The 22,483-nt window shown below is 42.0% G+C and overlaps 2 protein-coding genes across 3 annotated transcripts; one reads left to right on the top strand and one right to left on the bottom strand.

The window, feature by feature from the left end:
* Positions 1 to 3,560: 3,560 nt before the first annotated feature.
* Positions 3,561 to 15,235, bottom strand: LOC131229312 (protein CLT2, chloroplastic). Of its 2 annotated transcripts, XM_058225235.1 has the most exons (10): positions 14,661 to 15,234; positions 10,588 to 10,733; positions 9,735 to 9,772; positions 8,679 to 8,794; positions 7,452 to 7,551; positions 7,323 to 7,358; positions 7,127 to 7,177; positions 6,203 to 6,326; positions 4,329 to 4,454; positions 3,561 to 3,747 (listed from the first exon to the last, which is right to left on the bottom strand). In XM_058225235.1, the coding sequence occupies exons 1-10, from the start codon at positions 15,074 to 15,076 to the stop codon at positions 3,590 to 3,592; spliced, it is 1,311 nt and encodes a 436-aa protein (XP_058081218.1). In that variant the 5' UTR covers positions 15,077 to 15,234; the 3' UTR covers positions 3,561 to 3,589. The 2 variants fall into 2 exon arrangements, with proteins under 2 accessions (XP_058081218.1, XP_058081219.1); XM_058225236.1 differs by lacking the exon at positions 7,127 to 7,177 and having other exon boundaries at positions 14,661 to 15,235.
* A 6,172-nt stretch (positions 15,236 to 21,407) lies between these two features.
* LOC131228909 (uncharacterized) lies at positions 21,408 to 22,241 on the top strand. Its single transcript, XM_058224747.1, has 2 exons — positions 21,408 to 21,656; positions 21,708 to 22,241. Exons 1-2 carry the CDS (start codon positions 21,408 to 21,410, stop codon positions 22,239 to 22,241), a joined length of 783 nt encoding a protein of 260 aa, XP_058080730.1.
* Positions 22,242 to 22,483: the final 242 nt, after the last annotated feature.

The raw sequence follows: 22,483 nt of genomic DNA, 5'->3' as shown, positions 1-22,483 counted from the left end.
GGTTCGGGTTCGCACCGTTAACGTGTGGATGTTTGTTGTAATGACTAAAATGCCCCTCATTTGAACTGGACAGGATGTAACGGTGGGTGCGCTCCAGTGGGACCGGTATGTTTACGGTCGTACCGGGAAGATGTGGGGTCCACATGGTGTATGTAACACATCTAATCCGTTCATCGGATGATTCTCCTCTGGATATCATCTTTCACTGAAAATCACATCCATCCAAACTTTGATGGACCATATATCAGGGCACAAGGTGGGATGGGATTTCAACCCTTGATCTAATCTGGTCCCACGTAAGTTTCAATAAAATTATTTTCATCTTAACTCTTCATCGATAGCAGATCAATGGTATGAACGGACTAGATTCCTTATACAGAATATCATTCCCCCACAATTAAATCAAGGGTCTCCGTCCCTTCTCAACTTTTCCCATTCACTGTGGCCCACATGAGTTTCCACTTGTACTGATTTTTTATCCTTGAATTTAAAATGAGGCGAAAAATCTGATGGACAGGTGGGATTTCGTGAAAAAAATCACGTGGGTCCCACTTCTTCGCAGGATCACCGTAGTTTACGTACCGGAGCGCACCCCATGTAACGATGCCTCGCCTTATTCCCGCCAACATGGAAATCAGTACCATCCCCACAGTGAGGATTGAGAAATCCATATGGATCAACGACTCCATAAGCAGCACATGTGCCAACCTGGTAATTATTATGTGAGATGTACGGCTGGTGGGGATGGATAAGGTGGCCCCCACCAGGAAAGGACTGCACAAAAGAACCCGGCTGGTCCACTCGTCCCGTGGATCACCTTTTTACCGAAAAAATGGACGGTTGAAAAGGCTTGCCATGTTCTGCGGTGGAGACACCGTTTACACCGTTCAGATGTCACATGCGCTTGGTAGGTTGACACGTGTGCAGCGGGAGCTAGCTGCTGGCACTATAAAATTAAAGAACCCGCATAGAAGGTTGGAACATCGCGAATTTTCCAGAACGTGAGAGAAACAATCGGAGGAAAATGATGGGAAGCTCGTGAGCTCAAATCCTAAGGCTTGGCGCGGGCTTTTTGGATGGGCATGTTTGGATTAGCCATCCTGTGCTATGATTCCTGTGAATGGGGTAAAATGAAGTGTTTCACTTCATTGATATAAATCTGTCAATATGTGTTATATCGATGCCGTTCATCAATTTTATAATATTATTTTAGAACATGAACTAAAAAATGAGACATATTCAAAGCTCAAGTGAACCACACCACAGAAACAGATGGAAACAATGACATCCACCGTGGAAACCTTCCCGACGCCTATCATGATGTTTCTTTGCCATCCAACCTGTTCATAAGGTCATATGGACGAATGGAAAACACAAATATTAGCTTAATCCAAAACTTACGTGGGCGGTAAGAAGTCTTCAATGGTAGGCATTCAATCCCCCACTGCTTTCTGTGGTGTGGTCCACTTGAGCTTTGGATCTACCTCATTTTTGGGTGCATTCTCTAAAAAGACCTCACACGATGGATGGACAGTATGGATATAAAATGGTGTGATATGGTGATATATGACGATTCATGGTCAAAGCTAATAACAACAGATGATCAACCGTTAGATCTAACATGGTGAAAGATAAATATTTAGATCTAATGATAATTGAAGGTTAATAGTTAGATACCACGATAATGGATGGTCAGCGGTTGGATCTAGTGTGACTTGATGATCAACCGTAGGATGTCCTTATAATCCATGAACAAAGGTCTAACCTCACAACAATCAGCAATCAACAGCTGGCTCTAGATATAATGGATGATCAAGGTAGCTTCTAACGGTTATTAATGATAGAGAGTCAAAAACAGGAATTATTTTTACAGAAGAAGATATTGATGTGGGGCCCACCTTCTGTTGCGGGCAATACATATCGAGGGTGCCAATTTTTTAAGATAATCTCAGTGCTCTGTTTCGATATTAGGAATGGCCAACATATGCTAGTTTAAGATACAATCCATCCATCTCATAGCTCGCATTTGTTCACTTAAAAACCAACATATCCATCCTGTGGCCCATTAATCAAGCGGCTCTCTTTGCACAATCGATCTAAATGTTCTTCCATGGCCCACCCATTAGCAGGATCCCCCAGTTGAAAGGCCCATGTAGTGCAACGTACGCCAAAGCATCCCACAGGAACTCATGCCACTTCTTGGATCATGTGTAATTAGTATGCATCATCATTGCTAAATTGCAATTAGCAGTTAAGTAGTCCAAACACAACACAACAATGAATACTGTGAAATTGTAACCCAAGGTAAATAGGCCAAATGATTATATTAATCTGAAAAAGAAAATGCAAATATTCTAAATTGGTAAAAAATTTATTGTCCAAACAGGGCCTGTCTTTGAGGTGAGGGATTTGTTGTAAGGAACCGTTAAATCCATGGATTTCAAATCTCCTCCGACTTGCAAATTTGCAAAATGAGACTTTATTATGGCCTTGTTTAGGATCCAGAAAATAAGAAAGTGAATTTGGTAAATTCATGAATTTGGCGAGCATTTATTGCATGCTAGAGCATGCATTATGGAATTACCTTTCCTTTTTCTTTTCTTTTTTTTGTTGCTTTTAAAATATTTTAACGATTCACTGAGTCAGTAAATTTTTGCGGTTTTTGACTTATCCCCCAATCTATGGATTTATGGAGGTGTTGATATTTGAAATCCACAGATTTGGCAAATCCCCCCAAAAAAAAAACAAACAGGGAAAATTTTAAATCTGTGGCTTCACAATTTCCTTTCCCCAAAAGGTCCCAAAATGCAATAAATATCATGTCGCCAACTTCCTTAACCTTATGGAAATGGCAGCTGTCAGCCCCTATAAACGGTCTCATGACTTTGCAGAACCTGTGTTTTTTGAAATTTATTCCATTGCTCCAAATGCTTTTGACATATAACTAAATGCTCCCAAGTACAGGGATTTTTAGCTTGATTCCCAAATACTGTACTTTGGGATTGTTTAAATCCAACGCAAATCTTTGAATTTGATAAGTTTGTCAATTTACCGGATTCATATTCTCATTTCCCTGATCCCTAACAAGGCCTAAAGGAACTCATTTCTATGGAATTACAAATCGAGACTCAACATCAACCATAATTGTCAATATCAGGTCAGTGGCATTTCATTTTTCTCTTTCAAATGCATCATACAAATTTTGAGAAGACATGCAATTTTTATGAGCAAAAAGCTCAAACGAACACGGCACACCTTACAAACAAATAGGGCCCGTTGAGAGCAGCACCGAAAGGGGGTTTGAGGCCTAAACCCCGTTTTGAACCAAACCACAGCTGGTGTGGTGTGTTTCCATGAAAAAATTCGCTAACTATGATAAGGCATCATCCGGCCATTTTACATCATAGAAACTCATCTAAGAAATTGATCCACACAGACACATTCTTTCTCCCATGAAAAAATGTGGTTGTGGCCAACCTACCTGTGACTTCCATCCATTAGCCCTTCAATAAAAATAAAACTAAAAAGGGTGGGGGGGGGGGGGGGGGGGGGTTGGGGGGTTTTAATTGAATGGGTTAATTGTACAACATCAGATGGTTTTGGAGCCTTCATCAGCAGGACGAGGTAGATTGTACAGTACCAGACCCAACACCAGAATCGCACTACCGAAGATGAAATATGGGCTCAAGCTTTCGCCTTGGGGCATATAAGGCAATGGCAGCGTAAGGACATAAATAGCAATCGGCACTGCAAACAAAGAAAGTAATAAATGATCAAGTCCCTGACTGCATATGCATGTTAAATTCCAAATGCATGCATGCACCTTGGTTTAAAAACCCAAAAACTCGACTCAATGCTCATTCAGGTTGGGTCGACTCAAAGACTTGACCTGACTCAACTCAATAGGTAATAAGTACAAACAAAAAATAGTGGGAATGGTAGTAAACATCTAACTAGTTATATTTCATATTATAAAATAAGAAAGAAAGCAACAGGTTGTTCCATAGCTTGTCAGTTTGGTGCTTTGTACCTCCAACAGAGGTCACTGGTTGAAATCTTCCCCATAATATTGTTTACCTTTAATAACAAGGAGGCCTGACAAGGCGACTCAGCTCGAGTCAGAGTGAGTTGCATCAATTCAACTGAGTCGGCGAGTCAACTCAATGAGTCTTGCCGTGACTCGGCCGAGTCACAGTCAGATTCGAGTTTCCAGGTGACTTGGCTGGAAATCTCGCTGAGTCAAGTTCACTTGGCTGAGTTTTTGAGTTGAGCCAGCGAGTTTTAGAACTATGGCACGCACATGCTGATGCCCCTGATTATGGTAATACCTGATAATGTTGCTGCAAGCGACGAAACCACCGCAGATGAAATCTTTACCAGATAAAGCACTGAGATGTTGAAAGCCAGGTTGATGGTTATGTAAAGCAGGGGAAGAAGAGGAGCGCCTTCGCAACCTGATGAGTGGTTCAAAACTTCAATCCAAAAGAATTCACCCTAGAACAAATGAACGGTATATGCTTCACTTGAAAGGGGAGTAGAAATTAATAGAATGTGGCGAAATATTATCTGGAGAGAGGAACCAGTGAAATCAATATCATTTAAGGTTCAAGCATTCTGTACCCATGCTCATTGTAAGATTCAGATCTTTCATCTGTGCAGTCCGAAAATAAATTGGGCGTGCCCCCCAAAAATTACACTTGTCAGGTGACCAAACCACTTGTTGGACCCTTGAGGGTAAAAAAGTAGGCAGTTTGATGCTTGATGGGGAAAACATCTCTAATCAATGTATAGGATCATCTGATATTAAATGCTTGATATAATTTAGACATTGTTGTTAGCACTTCATACTCGCTATTATCTAAGGACCTCTGTCTAAAATTGGAGATAGAATATCGAGTTTTTTTTATAGGTAAATTCAATTTGACTCAAACCCAAAACCTCAGTGTTGAAATAGAATATCGAGTTTGCTCCCTCCTTCCCTCCCTCCCTGTACTGTCTATTATCTGAAGGACCTCCATCTAAAATAGGAAATAGAATATCGAGCTTTTTTTAATAGGTAAACTGGCTCAAACCTGAAATCTCAATGTTGAAATTGAATATCGACTTTTCACCCTACCTCCCTCCTTCCCTCCGTGGGTCATGTAATTGCCTGGCCCCTAACCAAAGACTGACATGATGGAGCAATCCTGTCTAATCAATGGAATTCTTTTCCTAATCTAATGCAACTGTATGTTTTGTTCTTAAGTGCCCATTTAAAGTGGCTCCTTACTCATGCCTCAATGGTAGACTCACAAGAGTTTCAACATGAGGTCATGGGTTCGAGTACCTATCATGGTGAAATCCCACTGTGGTGTGAGTGCATGGGTGTGTGTGTTTGAAAGAAAAAAAAAGTGCTCATTTAAAGTCACTCAAGGGGGTGTTTGTTTTTCAATTTCCCCATATAAATACATGTAAAATGGGTAATGATTAATTACCAATGTAATTCTTGCACCTTTTCCTATGATGACAATGACCATTTGCTTTTTTGACACTAAAACCGAGGCGAATGTGAATTTCATGTGGGGTCCACTGTGATATATGTGGCTTATCCACACCATCCATCCATTTCGCGGGATGATTTTAGGGCATGAATCCAAAATTTAGGTAGATCTAAAGCTCAAGTGGACCACGCCACACGAAATAGTGGGTTGAACACCTATCGTTAAAAACCTTTAACAACCACGATTTCCTATGGTATAGGACACTTGAGCTTTGGACCTGCCTCATTTTTGGGCTCATTCCCTAAAATGTTCAGGTAAAATGGATGGACGGCGTGGATATGTCACATACATCACAGCGGACCCCACAGATTAGAATCAACCTTTTCTAGACCAAGTTCCAAGGTGGAAACAGACGTAAATAAAAATTATGAGCTGTTTACAGCTATTTATTGGTATTTACCGAGGAATTGAAAAATTAAACACCCCCTAGGTAATAGTTAGGATCATTGCAGCCAGATCTATGGCCCGCCATTGGACTTGCAGAATGAGCAATTAATATGGCACCCAAATATACTATACACGTGGTAATGATATGAAGAATGCATGGTACCTCCCTGCGGCCGCAGGCAATGGATCAGCTCCCATCATGAAATAAGGAATGACAAGGAAGAACTAAAGAATTATTCAAATAATGAATATCATTCCAAAAGAAGAAAACTTGCCTGTTATATCAGCACCAATATTCATAAAGCAACCAGCACCACTTCTTAGGTACAAAGGGAGCTCACTAAATGGAATTCCTCTCATGCTTGATAGGAAAGGAAGAAGAAGTAACACAAAAAGAGCCTACATGTGGCAAAGAAAGCAATTGGGTTTCAATCACAGTGAAACGATTAACTTCGATTTAGGATAACACTTCAAATCCATTTTCAGAGCAAAGTATCCAAAGAAAACTGATAACTGATTATTGTGTCAAATTTATGAGCTCTGTTGAACCCACACAAAGCCACATGCGCTGATCAGGCACGTAGATGGGACGCCAGAGATGCATCAAGTGGGCCCTTCCACAAAGACAACCTGGACCATAAATCAGGCAGGTCATCAGATGTTCACACATGGACAGTTTAAAAGAAATTGACAATGGTTCAAATTCAACATGTGCGAGCAGCCTGCCTGATGGGTGGACTGACCCGATTTTTGGACCAGGGTATCAAGATGACAGGACCCGCCTGATGTATGAATGGACATCCCACGCACATGCTATGCTGGCACTAATGAGGAGGTGCATGTGAGTTTGGCAGAACTCCAAATTTACAGTACTAAAGGGGTGTCCAAAGGCATGCATTTCAAAGATATTCACTGTGACTTCTCCAAACATGGTTAAAAGACTTGGCAACTTGGATCAACTCAATCAGCCCTGAGTCGAGTCTCGACTCACCTGAGTCGGTGCTGAATCGGCCCGACTTGCAGTAGTCGGGGGTGACTCGGTGGGGGAGTGTCGAACTGCATCGGGTCCCACTCAGCCTGAGTTGACTCGTCTAAGTCGCTCGGATGAGTCTTAAAACCACGTCTCCAAAGCAAATAAAGAATTGGGGGAATTGGGGGGGGTGGGGGAGGAAAGGCTCTGCAAAACAGAAGTCACCCACCTGGAACCCAGACCCAAAAGAATTGACCACAAATATGTCCACAGGCTTCCCCTGCATATATATGTAAGACAATGATTACTGAAAATCCTGATAAGGAATCCATATCAGATACCAGTGCATCTGTGAAAATGAATTCAAAAAAGCACTAGAATTTTCAAGAATTGCATACTGGGAAAGAAGAAAAAAAAAATCATACCTCAAGGCGCTTTTCAGCATCAATGAAAACAAATTCCTGTTATGTACATATCATGCAGTTTAAGGTTGATGGATTGGTTTCCCCAATACAAGAAATACCAGCATAAATAAAACTACAGTTGGCCGTAACCTTGATAATTGAAGCAGCAGCTTGAAATGCAGATGACGCTATCATTAGAGCTGGCCATAGAAATTCCACTTGGGACAGTAATTGAGTCTCATTTGATCCACTGCAATTAAAGTGTACACAAAACATTTAGGAATTTACCAAATCCACACCTCATCACACATACCAAATCCACACATGTAGGTAGGTAAGCTTAATTCCACACATGTAGATCCTGGCACCTCTGCAAACTGCCAATGTGCCAAGCTGGTTGTATGCATGTAATCCCACCATTTGGATTACCTGGCTCATATTTTTTTCTGGTCCACACATCTGGTGGGGTGCAGTGTTTGATAAAATCTTGGGTGTCTTTTTACGGTCCATTGGTTTCCCACATTTTGACCCATCTGATGAGTGGATTGACCTGATTCTTGGCCCATGACATCTACACATATGGTGGATTCACAGATGGATGGCTTGGATCTTGCACAAATGTGCCATGTGGTGTGTGCCGCTGAGGAGATCTCTTATTTTGAGTGCACATGAGAGAGATTTAATTGGCTTTCACAGTCAAAAGTTACTGCAATTGTATGTTGTGGCATTTGAACCAGGATTGTGGCATCACTGGCATGCATAATTAAGCGGAATTCTACCACCATGCTACACATACAAAGCTATAAAGGTTATACTACCATCCTACACCTAAAATAACTGAATCTATAAAAATGAGCATAAGAAGCAACCATTTATTGACACACACAATTGATGCATTATTAGATAAAACTCGTGCAAATACTAACCTGTTTAAATTACATTCACTCAACTGTGGAATTTTTAATTATACCCAAGCAATCGCAGACAGTTTCAACTGGTGAGATGCATGTAAAAAGATTGTCTATGAAATTGGATGAATTTCTCACGACACAAAAGACAAGTAGAAGAGTTTCATATCTCAAAGGTTCCATCAAAGCCTTGTATGGGTAGGTTTCACAAAATAATTTAACTTCCACAAAACTTGGACAACATTTGCAGCTGGCTCACACCTTGATGAAATGCTATCGATAATTTCTCGTGTCATTGATGAATGGGCAAATTATATTGCTTCTGCATTATTTTCTTATCCATCATGTACCCGTATTCAGTTGGAATTTCCATATTATGACTGACTGAATGCCAAAAATTTGTAAGAAACCTCAAAACATCAATCAACATCAAGGCAGACTCACTGGAAAAGAGTTCCAAATAGGATACCTTGCCACTGCAACAACCACACCAGCAGCTACAAGCAAGCAGCCAAGTACTTCATGGAGTGAGTATTGTCTTCCTAAAATGAAGCAAGAAAAGATAAGCTGCCACACCAAGAATGTCTGCAAGAGGGCACATGAAAGTCGTGGTGAGAACGGCGATTCAACTGCTGAAAGATATAATAAATAAAGGAGCACCAATCTACTTGCATCATGTAAGCAAAGTACTTTATTTCACTAAAGCATTGCATAAAGACTCAGACCCTGGATTTAATGTTTAAGTATACTGTTTCCCTACATGTGACCGAGTCCTATTCTTGGTGAATGTGATCCATAGTATTTTCCGGTAAATAAAGGTGAATGTTACTTCCACTCCACAGATCTACATTTCCACCCAACAGGGGTAATTTGGTCAAAACAAGTTCTTTGGTTTAGTACCTTCAACAATTTTGCAGTGACCAAATTACCTTGTGGGTGGGAACTAACAATTACAAGGGTGCAAATAGAAAGGCCCCAAATAAAAGAGAAATATGGCACAGCAGTCCAAAACAGAAAGGAACATAAATATCTCAAGCAGCAACTAACATGACCATCAATCAGTCAGCACCTGCTTTTAAGCAGTCTCAGGAAAATGCATGCACCGTTCTACAACGAACACTGGGGGGGCTGCACTTAATCTGGGTATTGTGCTGGCAAATTTAGGACCAGTACTGTTCAAATGATCCAAACACATCAGCGTTATGACTCGTTTCCAGGCCAGTAGCTGATCATGAAGTCTCGAACTGTTCCTTCCTTTATTTTAAGCTTAAACCTGAGACCTCACTGTTGAAACACAACCTTTCTAGCATTGAGCTACAGGTTGGAACCCAAGCTTTGGTTGCAAATCCAGTTATTTTAATTTTAGGTACCTGTTATTGGGTATAAACAGTCCAAATACATGATAGATAAATTCAGATGCTCTGGTTTTCTACAAAATGAGTCAAAGGCGTAAATATTCAAATTTCAGTTTGGTGGAGACCTTACGTTCAACTACTTGATCTAATACACTCAAAATCAACATCACCTGAGATAAAATAGGTATAGCTGGTCCTGGAAGCATAGCTGTGAACACAAACCAAAAATTAGCATATGGTGGTTATTTCCTGAAATGATTTCAACTTCTTGTGGTTTTATATTCTTACATAGGATGTCGGCTTAATGATCAAATAAGAGTAAGATAAATGCATAACAGGAAGCAAACAACACTTAAATCAAGCAAGAGATCTTATCATCAAACAGTGTCAATGTTTGCACTAATTGAGATGATGTTATGTTAAGAAATTCCAGGGATTATTAATTTAGAGGTGAGGAATATATGATCCTTGACCTCCGATGGCCTGGGGATATGCACACTAACCTGAAGTTTTGAGTATCCACAAGTGGGCCATGCCTTGGTAGTTTAGGCGATTAATCTGATGGGACCCAAGGTGGAATCAAGTGCCCCAAATGTACCCCTAATGAAACAATCTCCTGATTCGATTGGGGGCCTGAAATTAAACAGTTAAGAAAACTTATACAACTGGGTTAATCATGCCGCAAAGAGAAGGCTCATGGTCGGAAGGCTACTATCTTCCAATCTGGGAGGTTTTGGGGGCATGTCCTATCATACTGGGGCCCATCAGATCAACTGTCCGGATCAACAAGGAAACAGCCTCACTTGTACAAATGCAACACTCAGGATATTTAGCAATTACATATCCTCAGGTCGAGGATGATATAATCCCCCCTTAAAGTTTAACATTATGTGCCCTTTGCATATGCAAATCCATTTCTCCTGAGGCAGCACCAAAGTTTCTAGCTAAAAATGATTTTTGATAAATTATGCCAAGCAAATAATCCTTCCAAGTTGCTGTTTCAATATAAGTTTCTTAACATACCTCCAGCAGACATCCCAGCAGCAACTCCAAGGGCTTCTAGAATACCAATGGACATAAAACTGGATTTTGGAAGATCTAGCATTTCTTTAGTTACGACTCCGGCACGATTTCGAAAGTAAAGAATTGAAAAATAGATTATCACGTACCTGCAACAAGAAGTGTCAAAACTTGCTGGTGTAATTGCTAAATTGCAACAGCAACTTGCTTGTATCATTGCTAAATTGTAACACCAACTAGCATGCGTTATTGCTAAATATTAACACCAACTAGCATGAGGTGTTCCATGCAAGAATGAGGTGCCTTATGCCAGCATGAGGTGTCTTCATGCAAGCATTAGGAGTATTCTTTTCTTTGCTGGGCAAGGCTTTAAATCAGTGTATTGGGTATTGTATCGTTCAACAATGGCATGGCCCCATATAGCCCCATATCGGGCTGATTCGGGTGTATCATTCATGGGCAATACTGGTACATATCAAGCAATATGTACTGGTTTTGGATGATACTTTAAACCCCGTGGCTGGCTCATGGGTGTTGTGTGTGTGTGTGTGTGTGTGTGTGTTTTAGCACCTGTTATTACAGGTGTGGGCTGCACTCATCCATTAGCCCACTAAATATATAGATACATGTGCGTGTGTGTAAATATGGGCTCTTGTATATTTTTTTTAAAAAGAATTTTCTTTTTCTTTTTGCAAAGAAATATGAGCTCTTCATCTACAATGTATGAGTGAGAGTTTTCATCTCCATAGACCAGTTGAACTCTCTCTTCAATGGTTAAATAGACTCAAACATCACTCCTTGATTAAAGAGACTTGCTAACATAGTTAAACTTGATTCAAGAGAATTTAATTCTCTACATTCATATGCATGAGCATGACAAGCAACTTTTCCAAGGAAACACTTCAAAAACCAAACATCACTAGAATGACTAAAACAGTAATTGTCAGTGGATTTTTTTTTTATTTAAAGGCAACAGTAACCTTTTTACATCAGAAGTCAAAAAAAAAAAAAAACACACACACACACAGATGAGATATCATTTGGAGATAGAACAACAATGCAAACCCCACCCAGCAATGATTGATTCCCTGTTACATCCAGCAAATTCCTCTTGCCCCAAAGTCCAACTAGCGGTTTTTTTTTTTTTGAAAGGTAAACACTACCGGGGATTGAACCCTGGATCACTCACACACACACTACATTGTCTCTACCAGCTCATTTAACTTGCAGTTCTATTCTTAGTCATTTAAAAAACAACATTCTACGATTTGGCTTGTATAAAAAGTTCTATTATTATGCTCCCTCCAAACAGACCACAAACAAACAAGCATTGATAGGTACCACAAGGCTTCTCTTTTTTCCTTTCGATCTTCCCAGCCATACATGATAAACTCATGAATTCTACTGAGCATCACCATTGTATGATGAACAGGAATAGGGTCCCCCATAATGGAATATCTGAGGCCAAAATAGATTAATCATTTTCCGTGGGCAAAATGTAATCTCAAAGAATGAGATTCTTTTTATAAATGGAAGTTAGGAAGAACTGCTAAGGTGATACCTGTGGGGAAACATTGAAGAGGCAATTCAGGGCACATGTTCCAACATGGCAGACATGTACCAGATCCAGGCCATTCCTCAAGTGTGGGCTGATCACGAACATGCCATGGGCAAAAATTCTAGAAGGTATGTTTGTCAAATGGGTCACATGTGTTTGTTGAATATAGACTCCGTCATTTTTTCTAACCGTCCATTTTTCTTGTGCCAGTGTGGCCGACCTAATGAGTGGAATGGTCTGATTTTTGGGGCAGGGCATTAGTTTCCCAATCAATAACTTAAGACCAAATGTCTTGGAAGTTGGAAAGTACTAAATTTGCATTGAGCACAAATTGCCACTGAGTGAATTTTGGCTGGGTCCCACATTTCGCACAATGGCCATTTCTAGCTGGTTTCACTCCGAAAGTTGAATGCTCATTTCCCAAAAGTGCCAAAATTCTCAGCACTATTCTTTGGGAAATAGGATATCTTAAGTGAAAGAACCTTTAAGAAAGATGAAAACACCCTCAAACCAGATGGTATACCGGATGAGGTTTGGAGGTGCATGGGAGATATTGGGTTTTTTTGGTTGACAAAGTTGTCCAACAAGATTGTAAGATTAAAGAAAACACCTAACGAATGGAGAAAAAGTATTGTGGTACCTATTTATAACGACAAAGGAGACATACAAAGCTACACTAATTATCAGGGTATTAAACTTATAAGCCATACTATGAAACTTTCGCAGAGAGTGACTGAGCAATGACCAAGGCATGAGACGTATTAGAAAATCAGTTTGGTCCCATGCCAACGGGATCTACCATTGAAGTTGTTTTCCTACTTAGACAATTGATAGAGAAATATTGGGAGCAAAGGAAGGATCTCCACATCGTCTCTGTGGACTTGGAGAAGGCATATGATAGGATCCTAGGTGTTGGGAAAGAAAGGATTTTTAAGAGGGTATATCAAGATGATTAAGGATATATATTAGAGAGTGCTAATAAATGTGAGGACCATCGTTGGATAAACGGGTGAATTCCCAATGACTGCATGCTTGCACCAGGGGTCGGCATTAAGCCCTTATTCCATTGGTTATAAACGAGTTAATGAGGCATTTGTAAGAAGAGATCCCATGGTGTATGTTATTTACAGTTGACATAGTTTTGATTCATAGGACAGGGGAGAGCATAAACACAAAGCTAGAGGTATGAAGAAATGCTTCAAAATCTTAGAGATTTAAAATTAGTTGGACAAAAAACATAGTATAGGAAGGAAGTGCAACTTTAATAGCCATAGGAGTGGAAAAAAGAAATTAGTTAGGATTGTTGGGCAAGAAGTATCCCAAAATGACCAATTTCGATATTATGGGTCGATAACTCTTGAGAATGGAGGGATTGAGAAGATGTTGCCCTAGAATTCAAGTTGGGTGGAAGAAGTGGAGATGTGCCTCTGGAGTTTTATGTGATCATCATGTATAACTAAGGGGAAACTTATAAGATAGCTATAAGACCAGCCATGTATTTTAGGATAGGATGTTGCAGAGTTGAGGAATAACATGTTCATAGAATGAGTGTAGCTGAAATGAGGATGTTGAGATGGGTGAGTGGCAAAGAGGAGGAAGGATAGAAATAGAAAAGCATCAATTTGAGGAAACTTAGGAGTAGCACAAATTGATACTGAGATTAGGGAAAGTAGACTTGGATGGTTTGCTCATGTGCAATGTAGACCAAGAACTACGCCGGTTAGAAGGAGTGAGTTGGTGCAAATTGAAGGCTCTAAAAAATGGTAAGGGGAAGGACAAAAAGGATGCGAGTGGAGGTAGAACGAGAAGACTTGAGGACCTAGTCTAACTGAAGTTATGGCCATTGATATAATGGATTGGTAGAACAAAATTTGCATAGCTGACCCCAATTAGTTGAAATAAGGCTCAGATGATTATGATTTGGGGAAGGTCAGAAAGGATGTGGGTGGAGGTAGTGAGAAAAGACTTGAGGCCCCTGATGCAGTGGAGTGGTAGAACAAAATTTGCATAGCCGAGCCCAATTAGTTGAAATAAGGCTTAGATGATGATGATGATTCTTGGGCATTGGAACAGTTAAATGCGACTCTGGATGCCTACCCAAACTGGCCAAGTGGCCTCATTTGCATTCACAATCGCATCATATTACAATAATGGGTCCAATGAAGTTGAAGTGACCAAAATTGTGACTGCCGTCATTGGCATTCATTCATATTGAGCAGCTAGGTTCCAAATTGCTATAAAGTTTACAATCGACTTGGATGCAATAGTTTTAAATTGAGTTGAAATGCAGTAGAAAAGAATGGACGGAAAACTTCTCCAATCGGAAATGTTAGTTCTCTTGATACTATTCCAATGCTTTCCATTTCAAATTGAACTTAAAATGAATGTAATCAAATCTTGGGTCTGGTTATCCATTCCAACCCTGACCAGTTTTAACTACGCTGCGAATCAGCTATCGCAATTTAAATTGATTGACAGAAGAAAGTGTAGAGAAATTGAAATCCTCAGAAACTATTACCCGAAAGTCGTGACTTGGGCCATGAAGAACGGATACTCCTTCATCGGAACAAGCGCGAGCTTGTACAGAACGCGATTCACGACTGCCAAAACGATCGTAATCGCAGAAGCAATGGCGATCTTCCCATTGCGGACGGAGATAGGTTCCTCGCCATCGGGAGGTTGAGATTCTTCCTTCGAAGCGCAGGTTCGGACTACGGGTTTTCGTGGAAGACGCAGCTGTCGGAGGAAAGGTTTAGTGTCAGAAGCTGTAAATTTGCAGGCAATGGAGGGTGAACTTGAAGAAAGGGTGGAGAATCTAGGGTTTTGAGGGAATGGGATGGCGAACATGGATGGGGATTGGATGCCATGAATGGTTTTGTAGATGTGGAGAGAGTGGGATGGCTTGAAATGGAGGGGTAGGGATGTAAATGCCATCAAAATGGGGGTTATTTTCGTCTTTTGTGTTTCGGATTTTGGGCGAGGGGGAGATAAGAGTGGGAGGAGGTAGTTCTGCGACCTTCATGGCGAATACTGTTGTATCCGCTGGTTATGTCACGTGCATCGCACGTGGAGAGGAGGGAGGAAACCCTCGTCGAGAAGAACATTTTTCACGTTTTAAGGGACGCGGATTGGGTACTACCCCCGCCTGTCCAGAGCACAGCACATGCAGGGATCTGAGGGGCCCACCGTGATGTATGGGTTTCATCCACACCGTCCATCTATTTTTTCATATCATTTAACAGTATAATCCCAAAAATGAGGAGGATTAAAACTCAAAAGGACCACACCGCAGGAAGCAGCAGTGAAAACGACGCCCACCATTGAAACCTTCCTGTGGCCCAAGGTGATGCTTATTTGCCATCAAACATTTCATAAGGTAAAAGAGAGCTGGATGAAGGGAAAACAAATATATCATCTTAATCCAAAACTTCGTGGCCTCCAAGAAGTTTTCAACGGTAAGATTTTAATATCCACTGTGTGGACCACTTGAACCTTGGATATGACCAACTTTTTACGTTTTATAATCTAAAATGATACGGAGAAATGGATGGACGGTTTGGATAAAATCCATACATCATGGTGGGACCCTCAGAGCCCTGTCTGTGCCGAGCCCAAGCCAGGCGGGGGTAGCAACCAATCCGCGACCCTTTTTCTATCGGTTTCTGACGTTAGCGGATTCATTGGGGGGCCATAAAATCCATACATACAGGGCGCGGATTGGCTATGACAGGTTGAGTAGCAAGACTGCCACTGAAGTGACATCATTAGGCCCATCCATCTGGAGAGATCATTTTAAGGTAATACCCAAATAATGAGTCACGTGCAAAGCTCTCGTGGACCCACCACAGAAAACAGTGGAGAGAGTGACACCACCGTTGAAAACTTCGAAAGGCCACGGAAGTTTTCGATCAAGCTGATATATGTGTTTTCCCTTTGTTGTATTTTTTTTAAAACTTTTGAACAGGTTGGATTTCGAAAGAACATCCTGGTGGGCCTTAGGAAGGTTTCAACGGTAGGCATCAATCTTCCTGCTGTTTTCTGTGGTGGGGTCCACTAAAGCTTTGTATCTTACTCGTCCTCTAGGTCATGCCTTGAAATAATATGGACGTTGTGGATACGACACATGCATCATAATGGGTCCACAGAACTTGGGGACGTCACTTCCGTAGCGTGTCTCGCTACTCAACCTGCGTCCATACGTCAGGCGGCGTATTGCCCAATCGGGGACCTTTTTTCTGTCCTTTTGTGCGCTAACGAAAGCGGATTGGGTGAGGTCGGGGCCTAAGTTGATTCATGTATTGTGTATCCATGCCTGCCATCTTGTTTTTTCAGACTCATTTTAAAAAGCAGGCTAAAAAATGAAGCATATCCAAATTTCAGGTGAACCACACCCTTGTAAACAATAACCATTGAAGGCTTACTATTACAAATTTCTTAAGGCCCATTGTAATTTTTATTTGCCATTCAACTCGTTGACCTGGATGAAGATAAAATACAAATATTATTTGATCCAAAACTCGATAGCTTAAAAAAAATTTAATTGTCAATCACTGTTGTTTTCTTTATTATAGTATATAAAAGATTTGGAACAGCTTTGTTGTGGGAAACTGAATTGGTCCTCATACGAGCAGTCCACGGATTAAATACTGAACACTTGAGTAGCTAAAAGATTATTAAAGTGACATGGTAAAATCTGATTGGTTGAATACCAACCGTCTTTTCTTTTACAATGAATGTTCTTTTGGTTGGGGTTTCATTAGAAATTTTTCATCGTTTGACTGTGCATGAACTGGACCTGATGTGCACCTAATCCGCTCACGCTCCAGATTCAAAGCTCAGGTGGGCTACGCTAATAGAAACCGTAAAATCATGCAATCTACTAAATCATGTAGTGTGGCTCACCTGAATTATAAAATTTCCTAATTTTCGAATTGGTCCTTCATCCACATGAGACCCACATAATGAACGGGTGCAATGATGTCTAAACAACATAATGAGCCCCTCACATAAACCAACGGTGGGCATCTCCTCTTCACTTTTTTTTTTTCCTTTCTTGTGGCATGTGATAATGCTTCTTCCTCCCATGATCCACACCATTAATATTTTCTCATTTTGACTATCCACGAGAAGTCCTCTGACAAGCTAGTTAAAAGATCAAATCAGTGTGTGTAACTTTAAATTTACGAACCATCTAAACTGGGGTGCACATAATTTGACGGTTTAATTTTAATTACTTGTATGTCAGGTGTACAATTCCTTGGTGCCTACGTATGAACCATCCAACTCTGCTAGACTATCAAAGTCTTTATCTACAAGTAGGGTTCCAACAACTGGAGAGGCCCATACATCACGTGTGTAATGTTATAAGGGTCACGGATTAGGTTGTGTTGTCGGTGTTTTGATGAGCTGGGCGCTGTGGGCCCAACGTGATGAATGTGTTTTATATCCACACTGTCTATCCGTTTTTCCATCTCATTTTAAGTCATGAACCCAAAAATAAAGCAAATCCGAAGTTCAAGTGGACCACACCACATGAAATAGTGGAGTTAATGACAACTAGTGATTGAAACCTTTATAGAGCCATCGTAATGTTTTTTTGTCATTGAACCTATTAACGTAATCATCAGGATTTGGGTATTCCTTGAATTGTTTGATTGATACCTTTATAGGGCCACCTGAGCTTTGTATACAGGGTGAGAGCGGATTAGGTGCACTCCGGGTCGAGTAAGTGTACAACCAAACGGTGGAAGATTTCTAACGAAGTTTCAACTAAATGAGCATTCATTATAAAAGGAAAGACTGTTGGTATCTAACCAATTAGGTTTTGCTACATCACTTCAGTAGCCTTTTGATTACTAAAGTGTTCAATATCTAATCTGCACCCACACAGGAAGAATGACCGTCCAACTACAAGTGATGTGTCTCCAAGCTGAGGTAAACCCCGAGCTAAGGTGGCAACAGATCAAGCATAAGGGCATTGAGGAGAGATGAGGAGTTAATCTAACGCAGAGATGAGCCCTCAAGTTGAGTTGTTCGAAGATAAAGTGTGGTGGGTGATGACTCACGTCACCAGGAATGTCTACGACGCAGATGATGGACTCATAAGGGAAGGAGCTCGAGCCACCCATAAGGGAAGGAGCTTGAGCCCCAAGCTCCCCAACACCCCGAGTTGACCAGGTTGACCACTGCTTGAGGCGGTATGAATAACTCTAAGGGGATTGCGCCCCAAACTCGGGAAAGGTGGAACCGACCCAACCTCAGTAATGATTACGCCGAGAGAGGTGAGCTCGATGACATCTTCGGAGGCAGTTACCCATCAAAACAAAGACTCTCCAACATATCCCATTAATACACGACGGTTTCAGAACCGCTCAAGACCTCTCTCTCTCTCTCTCTCTCTCTCTCTCTCTCTCTCTCTCTCTATATATATATATATATATATATATATATATATATATATATATATATATATATATGCAACTACCCTAAACGAGAAGAGGTAGGAAGAAAAACCTTAGCCTTCACCCTTGATCAAAATTAACTAGCCTAACTTAGGCATCGGAGGGTCCATAGCCAGCCATCGGCACCCCCCGTTATCTACATCTCTCATGTCCTTTATAAGTCCATCAGAGGGCATACTTCTACATTAATCGTATCTGTTGGCCAAAATTCAGCGATAACATACTTCATTTATGGTCTCACATTCTAAAATGATCTAAAAAAATGGATGGATAGCGTAGATGTAAAACATATACATCAAGGTGGGTCCTACGGCCATGGCTTGATCGAACTCAGTCAGCCTTGACCTGATTGAATCAGCTCCCGCAGCTATCGCGAGTAATTTCTATGCCACAAAATCAAACCATCTCTTACTAATACAGTTCCAAACCATCGGTTAGATATGGACCATGTCACTTAGTGGGTCAGCTTGACTTTGATCCCAGGATTAACAAAGTGGATCAAGAAATCGGGGCCATTGATTAGGGCATGGACTGAGAGGCCAAAACATGTATTAGATATTGTGCCATTGATTAAGGCTTACTTATTGAGGGAAGTAGATTGTGTCCGACCTCGTCTGATCGAATCTGCGTGGGGCCCACCATAAATGTATTTGTTTATCCACGCAATCTATCCCTTTTCTCATATCATGCTAAGATATATGGGGTTGAAAATAGATAAATCTAACGTTCTAGTGGACCACGCTAGAGATGACTCTTGCCTTTAGTACTTGTGCATTTAGTGCATTCCAAGCTTATTAATTGGTGTGGCCCACTTGAGGGTTGGATCTGCCTCAATTTTTGGCCCATACTTTAACATGATATGAGAAAAAGGAATGGATGGTGTTATGGGAAGATCCGAGCCCCTTCAATTCCGAGGACCGACATCTCCTTAATCCGATCGGACACATAAAAGTCAATCTAAAATGATAAATACTACTGAAGGGAAGGAAGATTCCCGGCTCGGTCACAGTCGCGCTCCTGCTCCGAGGCAGGTAGTCGGTTCGGAGTGATCTAAGACCGAGACAGTCGGTGTGAAGCTCAGACCGAAGACTTCAGGCCGTCCCACTATTGTCCGACCAGAAATGGATAGCTCGACCACTCACATCTATGTCACCCGTTACGGGAAAACTTAACTCGACAGGACAGGTCCGCCGCCCACCTCGAAGCTCGAAGTGCAGATTTCTGGAATATTCGACAGATAAGTAAGGCCGAGTCCACCATGAGCCCAGGCCGGAGCTTGGTTCGGACTCAGGACGCAGTCTCCGTTGGAATAACTCAATGGCAAAAGCCCATGTGTTTGTTGATCTAGGTCCGAGGCTCAAAGTTAGGACCTCTTTAGCCCGAGATCCCGAGTCGAGGTCGGGATTGGATGTGGACGCTCCATGCGCTAAACTAAGAAACTACCTTAAGCAGACACGACCGATTGTTTCGCCCGCAGATACGCATGATACGCTACACGATCCCTGGATTACGGACAATATCTCCACGATCATAGAATCCCACTGATTGAGCGAATCGTGCCGAGATTAACAAACCCAGACCGTCCGATAGTCAGGTATAAATACAATGAGACTCCATTGCTATAGGTACGCAACATCTTGCACTCTCCTACTACTCCCGAACTTAGACCCAGATTCCCTTGACCTGACTTAGGCATCGAAGGGTCCCCTGCTTAGACCAGGGTCTCCTTTGCTTATTGCAAGTGTGCAGGTTCGAGACATTGAAGTGGTTCGGAGTTTGTAATTCGGAGTGGGGAGTCATCCAGATTAGTCATCAACATTTATGGCATCGTCTGTGGGAATCTGATACGAAAGGTCATGTTCCTATTCTAAAGCATAATGGCAAGAGGAAAGAAGAAAGTAGTAGCTAAGGAACCGGAGCAAAATGATCAGACCCGTTCCTCTTCACTACTTCACATTAAATCAACTCCAAGGCCTTCTCAGCATTCTCACAATCGGGCAAGCAAGTATCGAGCTATGCAGAGCGAGATACAAGCCCTGCGCGATGAAATTAACCAGATGAAGCAGCGACGAGAGTCGCAACCACATCTTACTTAGGAAAACCATGTTCCTGAACCGGCTGGCTCGGTTGTGGAAGCCCATTGCATGCCGAGGAGTATGAGACCCGAAGAGCCCCAACGTCAACTTGCTCGGGCGCCAGCTTCGGTTCAGAACCCTCCCCTGACTCAAATTCGAGTTTCAGCTTCAAACACAGCGACTCGAGCTCTAACGAATGCCTCAATCACCTCGACCTTGGCACCAACAGATCTCCACCATGAGTTGGAAAGGAGGAGGGGAAGGAGAACTCTTGAAATAGAAGACACCCAAAAGATAGTAGCTGAAAATAAAGATCATTGGGAAACACGGTTCGTGGAGCTCAACAACAAAATTCTGACACTAGAAAAGAAGCAGCAGTCGTCATCAGTTTCCACTGCCATTCAGGTAATAATGAAAGAGACCGAGCCTCCCTTCACCTCAACAATCATGAGCGAGGTGATGCCATAGAGGTTCCGGATACCTTCCGTCATCCAATACTCTGGGTCCAGTGACCCATCTGAACATGTGAAGGCTTATCATTCATGGATGCAAATCCAGACAGCGACGGATGCGATGATGTGTAGAGGATTCTCAATCACACTCATGGGATCCACTCGGATTTGGTACCACCAGCTCAAACCCAACTCCATTGGTTCCTTCACGGAGCTTAGCCGATCATTCCTTACCTAATTCATAAGTGGTAAGAAGAGCTAGAAACCAAACACCCACATGTTCACCATCAAACAAGAGCCAAAGGAATCATTGAAAGACTACATCGCTCGTTTCAATGAAGAAGCATTACAGGTGGAGGACTATGACGACAAGATGACGCTCTCTGCAGTGTTCAGTGGTCTAAAAGAGGAGAAGTTTGCCTTCTCCATTAGGAAGAATCCTCCGAAGACATTAGCTGAGCTCATCACTAGATCTCAAAAGTATGCTAATGCTGAGGAATTCTCCAATGCCTGCAAAAATGTTCAAGTAACCAAGCCAACTGGCAAAGGGAATAAGCTAAGGAACGAAGAACCTTAGACACCCAACAAAGGACCAGATGACCGTGCTCCCCATGATCGTCGTCCGAACAGGAAACTAGAGGGTAAATTCCGTTCCTACGCCCCCCTCCACACATCCACCAAGCAGATTCTACTGGACATCCAAGGGCAGAAGCTTCTCAAATGGCCTGTTTGTATGAAGGCTGATCCGGACCATCGAGACAAATGTAAGTATTGCCGTTTCTACCAAGATCACGGCCACAACACAGCCAACTGCGCGGACCTTAAGGATGAGATTGAGACCCTCATTCGCAAGGGTCATCTGCGCCGATATACCAAGGAAGAAAGAACGGCTCAGAAAGAAGAGCGAGAGCAGCCGAACAACACCCCAGAAGAGCAGGCCGAAATCCGCACCATCTTCGGTGGCTCGTCTGGTGGAGGAGACTCAAACCGGGCTCGAAAAGCTCACTCTCGGAAGTCTGATCCGGAGCATTACATCCACATGATCGAGCGGCTTAGCAAGGAAATTCGTGTCAGCCCATGCAGTCTGACCTTCACGGAAGACGATGCGTGAGGAATCCAGCATCCGTATGACGACGCCCTGGTAGTTATTATGACCGTAGCTAACCATAAGGTGTACCGCATCCTAGTTGACACCGGAAGCTTGGCCGACGTGATCTACTCCGAAGCCTTTGAAAGAATGAGTATTTCAAGGTCATGTCTCAGACCCGTGAAGACCTCCTACATGGCTTTGATAGAGAAAGGGTAATCTCTGAAGGAGCCATCTCTCTCCTCGTGACCGCAGGAGAAGGATAA

Source organism: Magnolia sinica, chromosome 16, assembly GCF_029962835.1.
Source record: "Magnolia sinica isolate HGM2019 chromosome 16, MsV1, whole genome shotgun sequence".
Taxonomy (NCBI): Eukaryota; Viridiplantae; Streptophyta; class Magnoliopsida; order Magnoliales; family Magnoliaceae; genus Magnolia; species Magnolia sinica.
Note: the sequence above shows the minus strand (reverse complement) of the source record. Positions and strands in the feature narration are given on the sequence as shown.

Excerpts from the sequence above, each read along its gene's own strand:
- LOC131229312 (XM_058225235.1), bottom strand. The coding sequence starts at position 15,076 with ATGGCATTTACATCCCTACCCCTCCATTTCAAGCCATCCCACTCTCTC. Across the intron at positions 9,773-10,587 it reads TGCTGGGATGTCTGCTGGAG|CTATGCTTCCAGGACCAGCT; the intron begins GTATGTTAAGAA and ends TTGTGTTCACAG. Across the intron at positions 7,178-7,322 it reads ATGCTGAAAAGCGCCTTGAG|GGGAAGCCTGTGGACATATT; the intron begins GTATGATTTTTT and ends ATATATATGCAG.
- LOC131228909 (XM_058224747.1), top strand. The coding sequence starts at position 21,408 with ATGTTCACCATCAAACAAGAGCCAAAGGAATCATTGAAAGACTACATC. Across the intron at positions 21,657-21,707 it reads ATGCCTGCAAAAATGTTCAA|ACACCCAACAAAGGACCAGA; the intron begins GTAACCAAGCCA and ends GAAGAACCTTAG.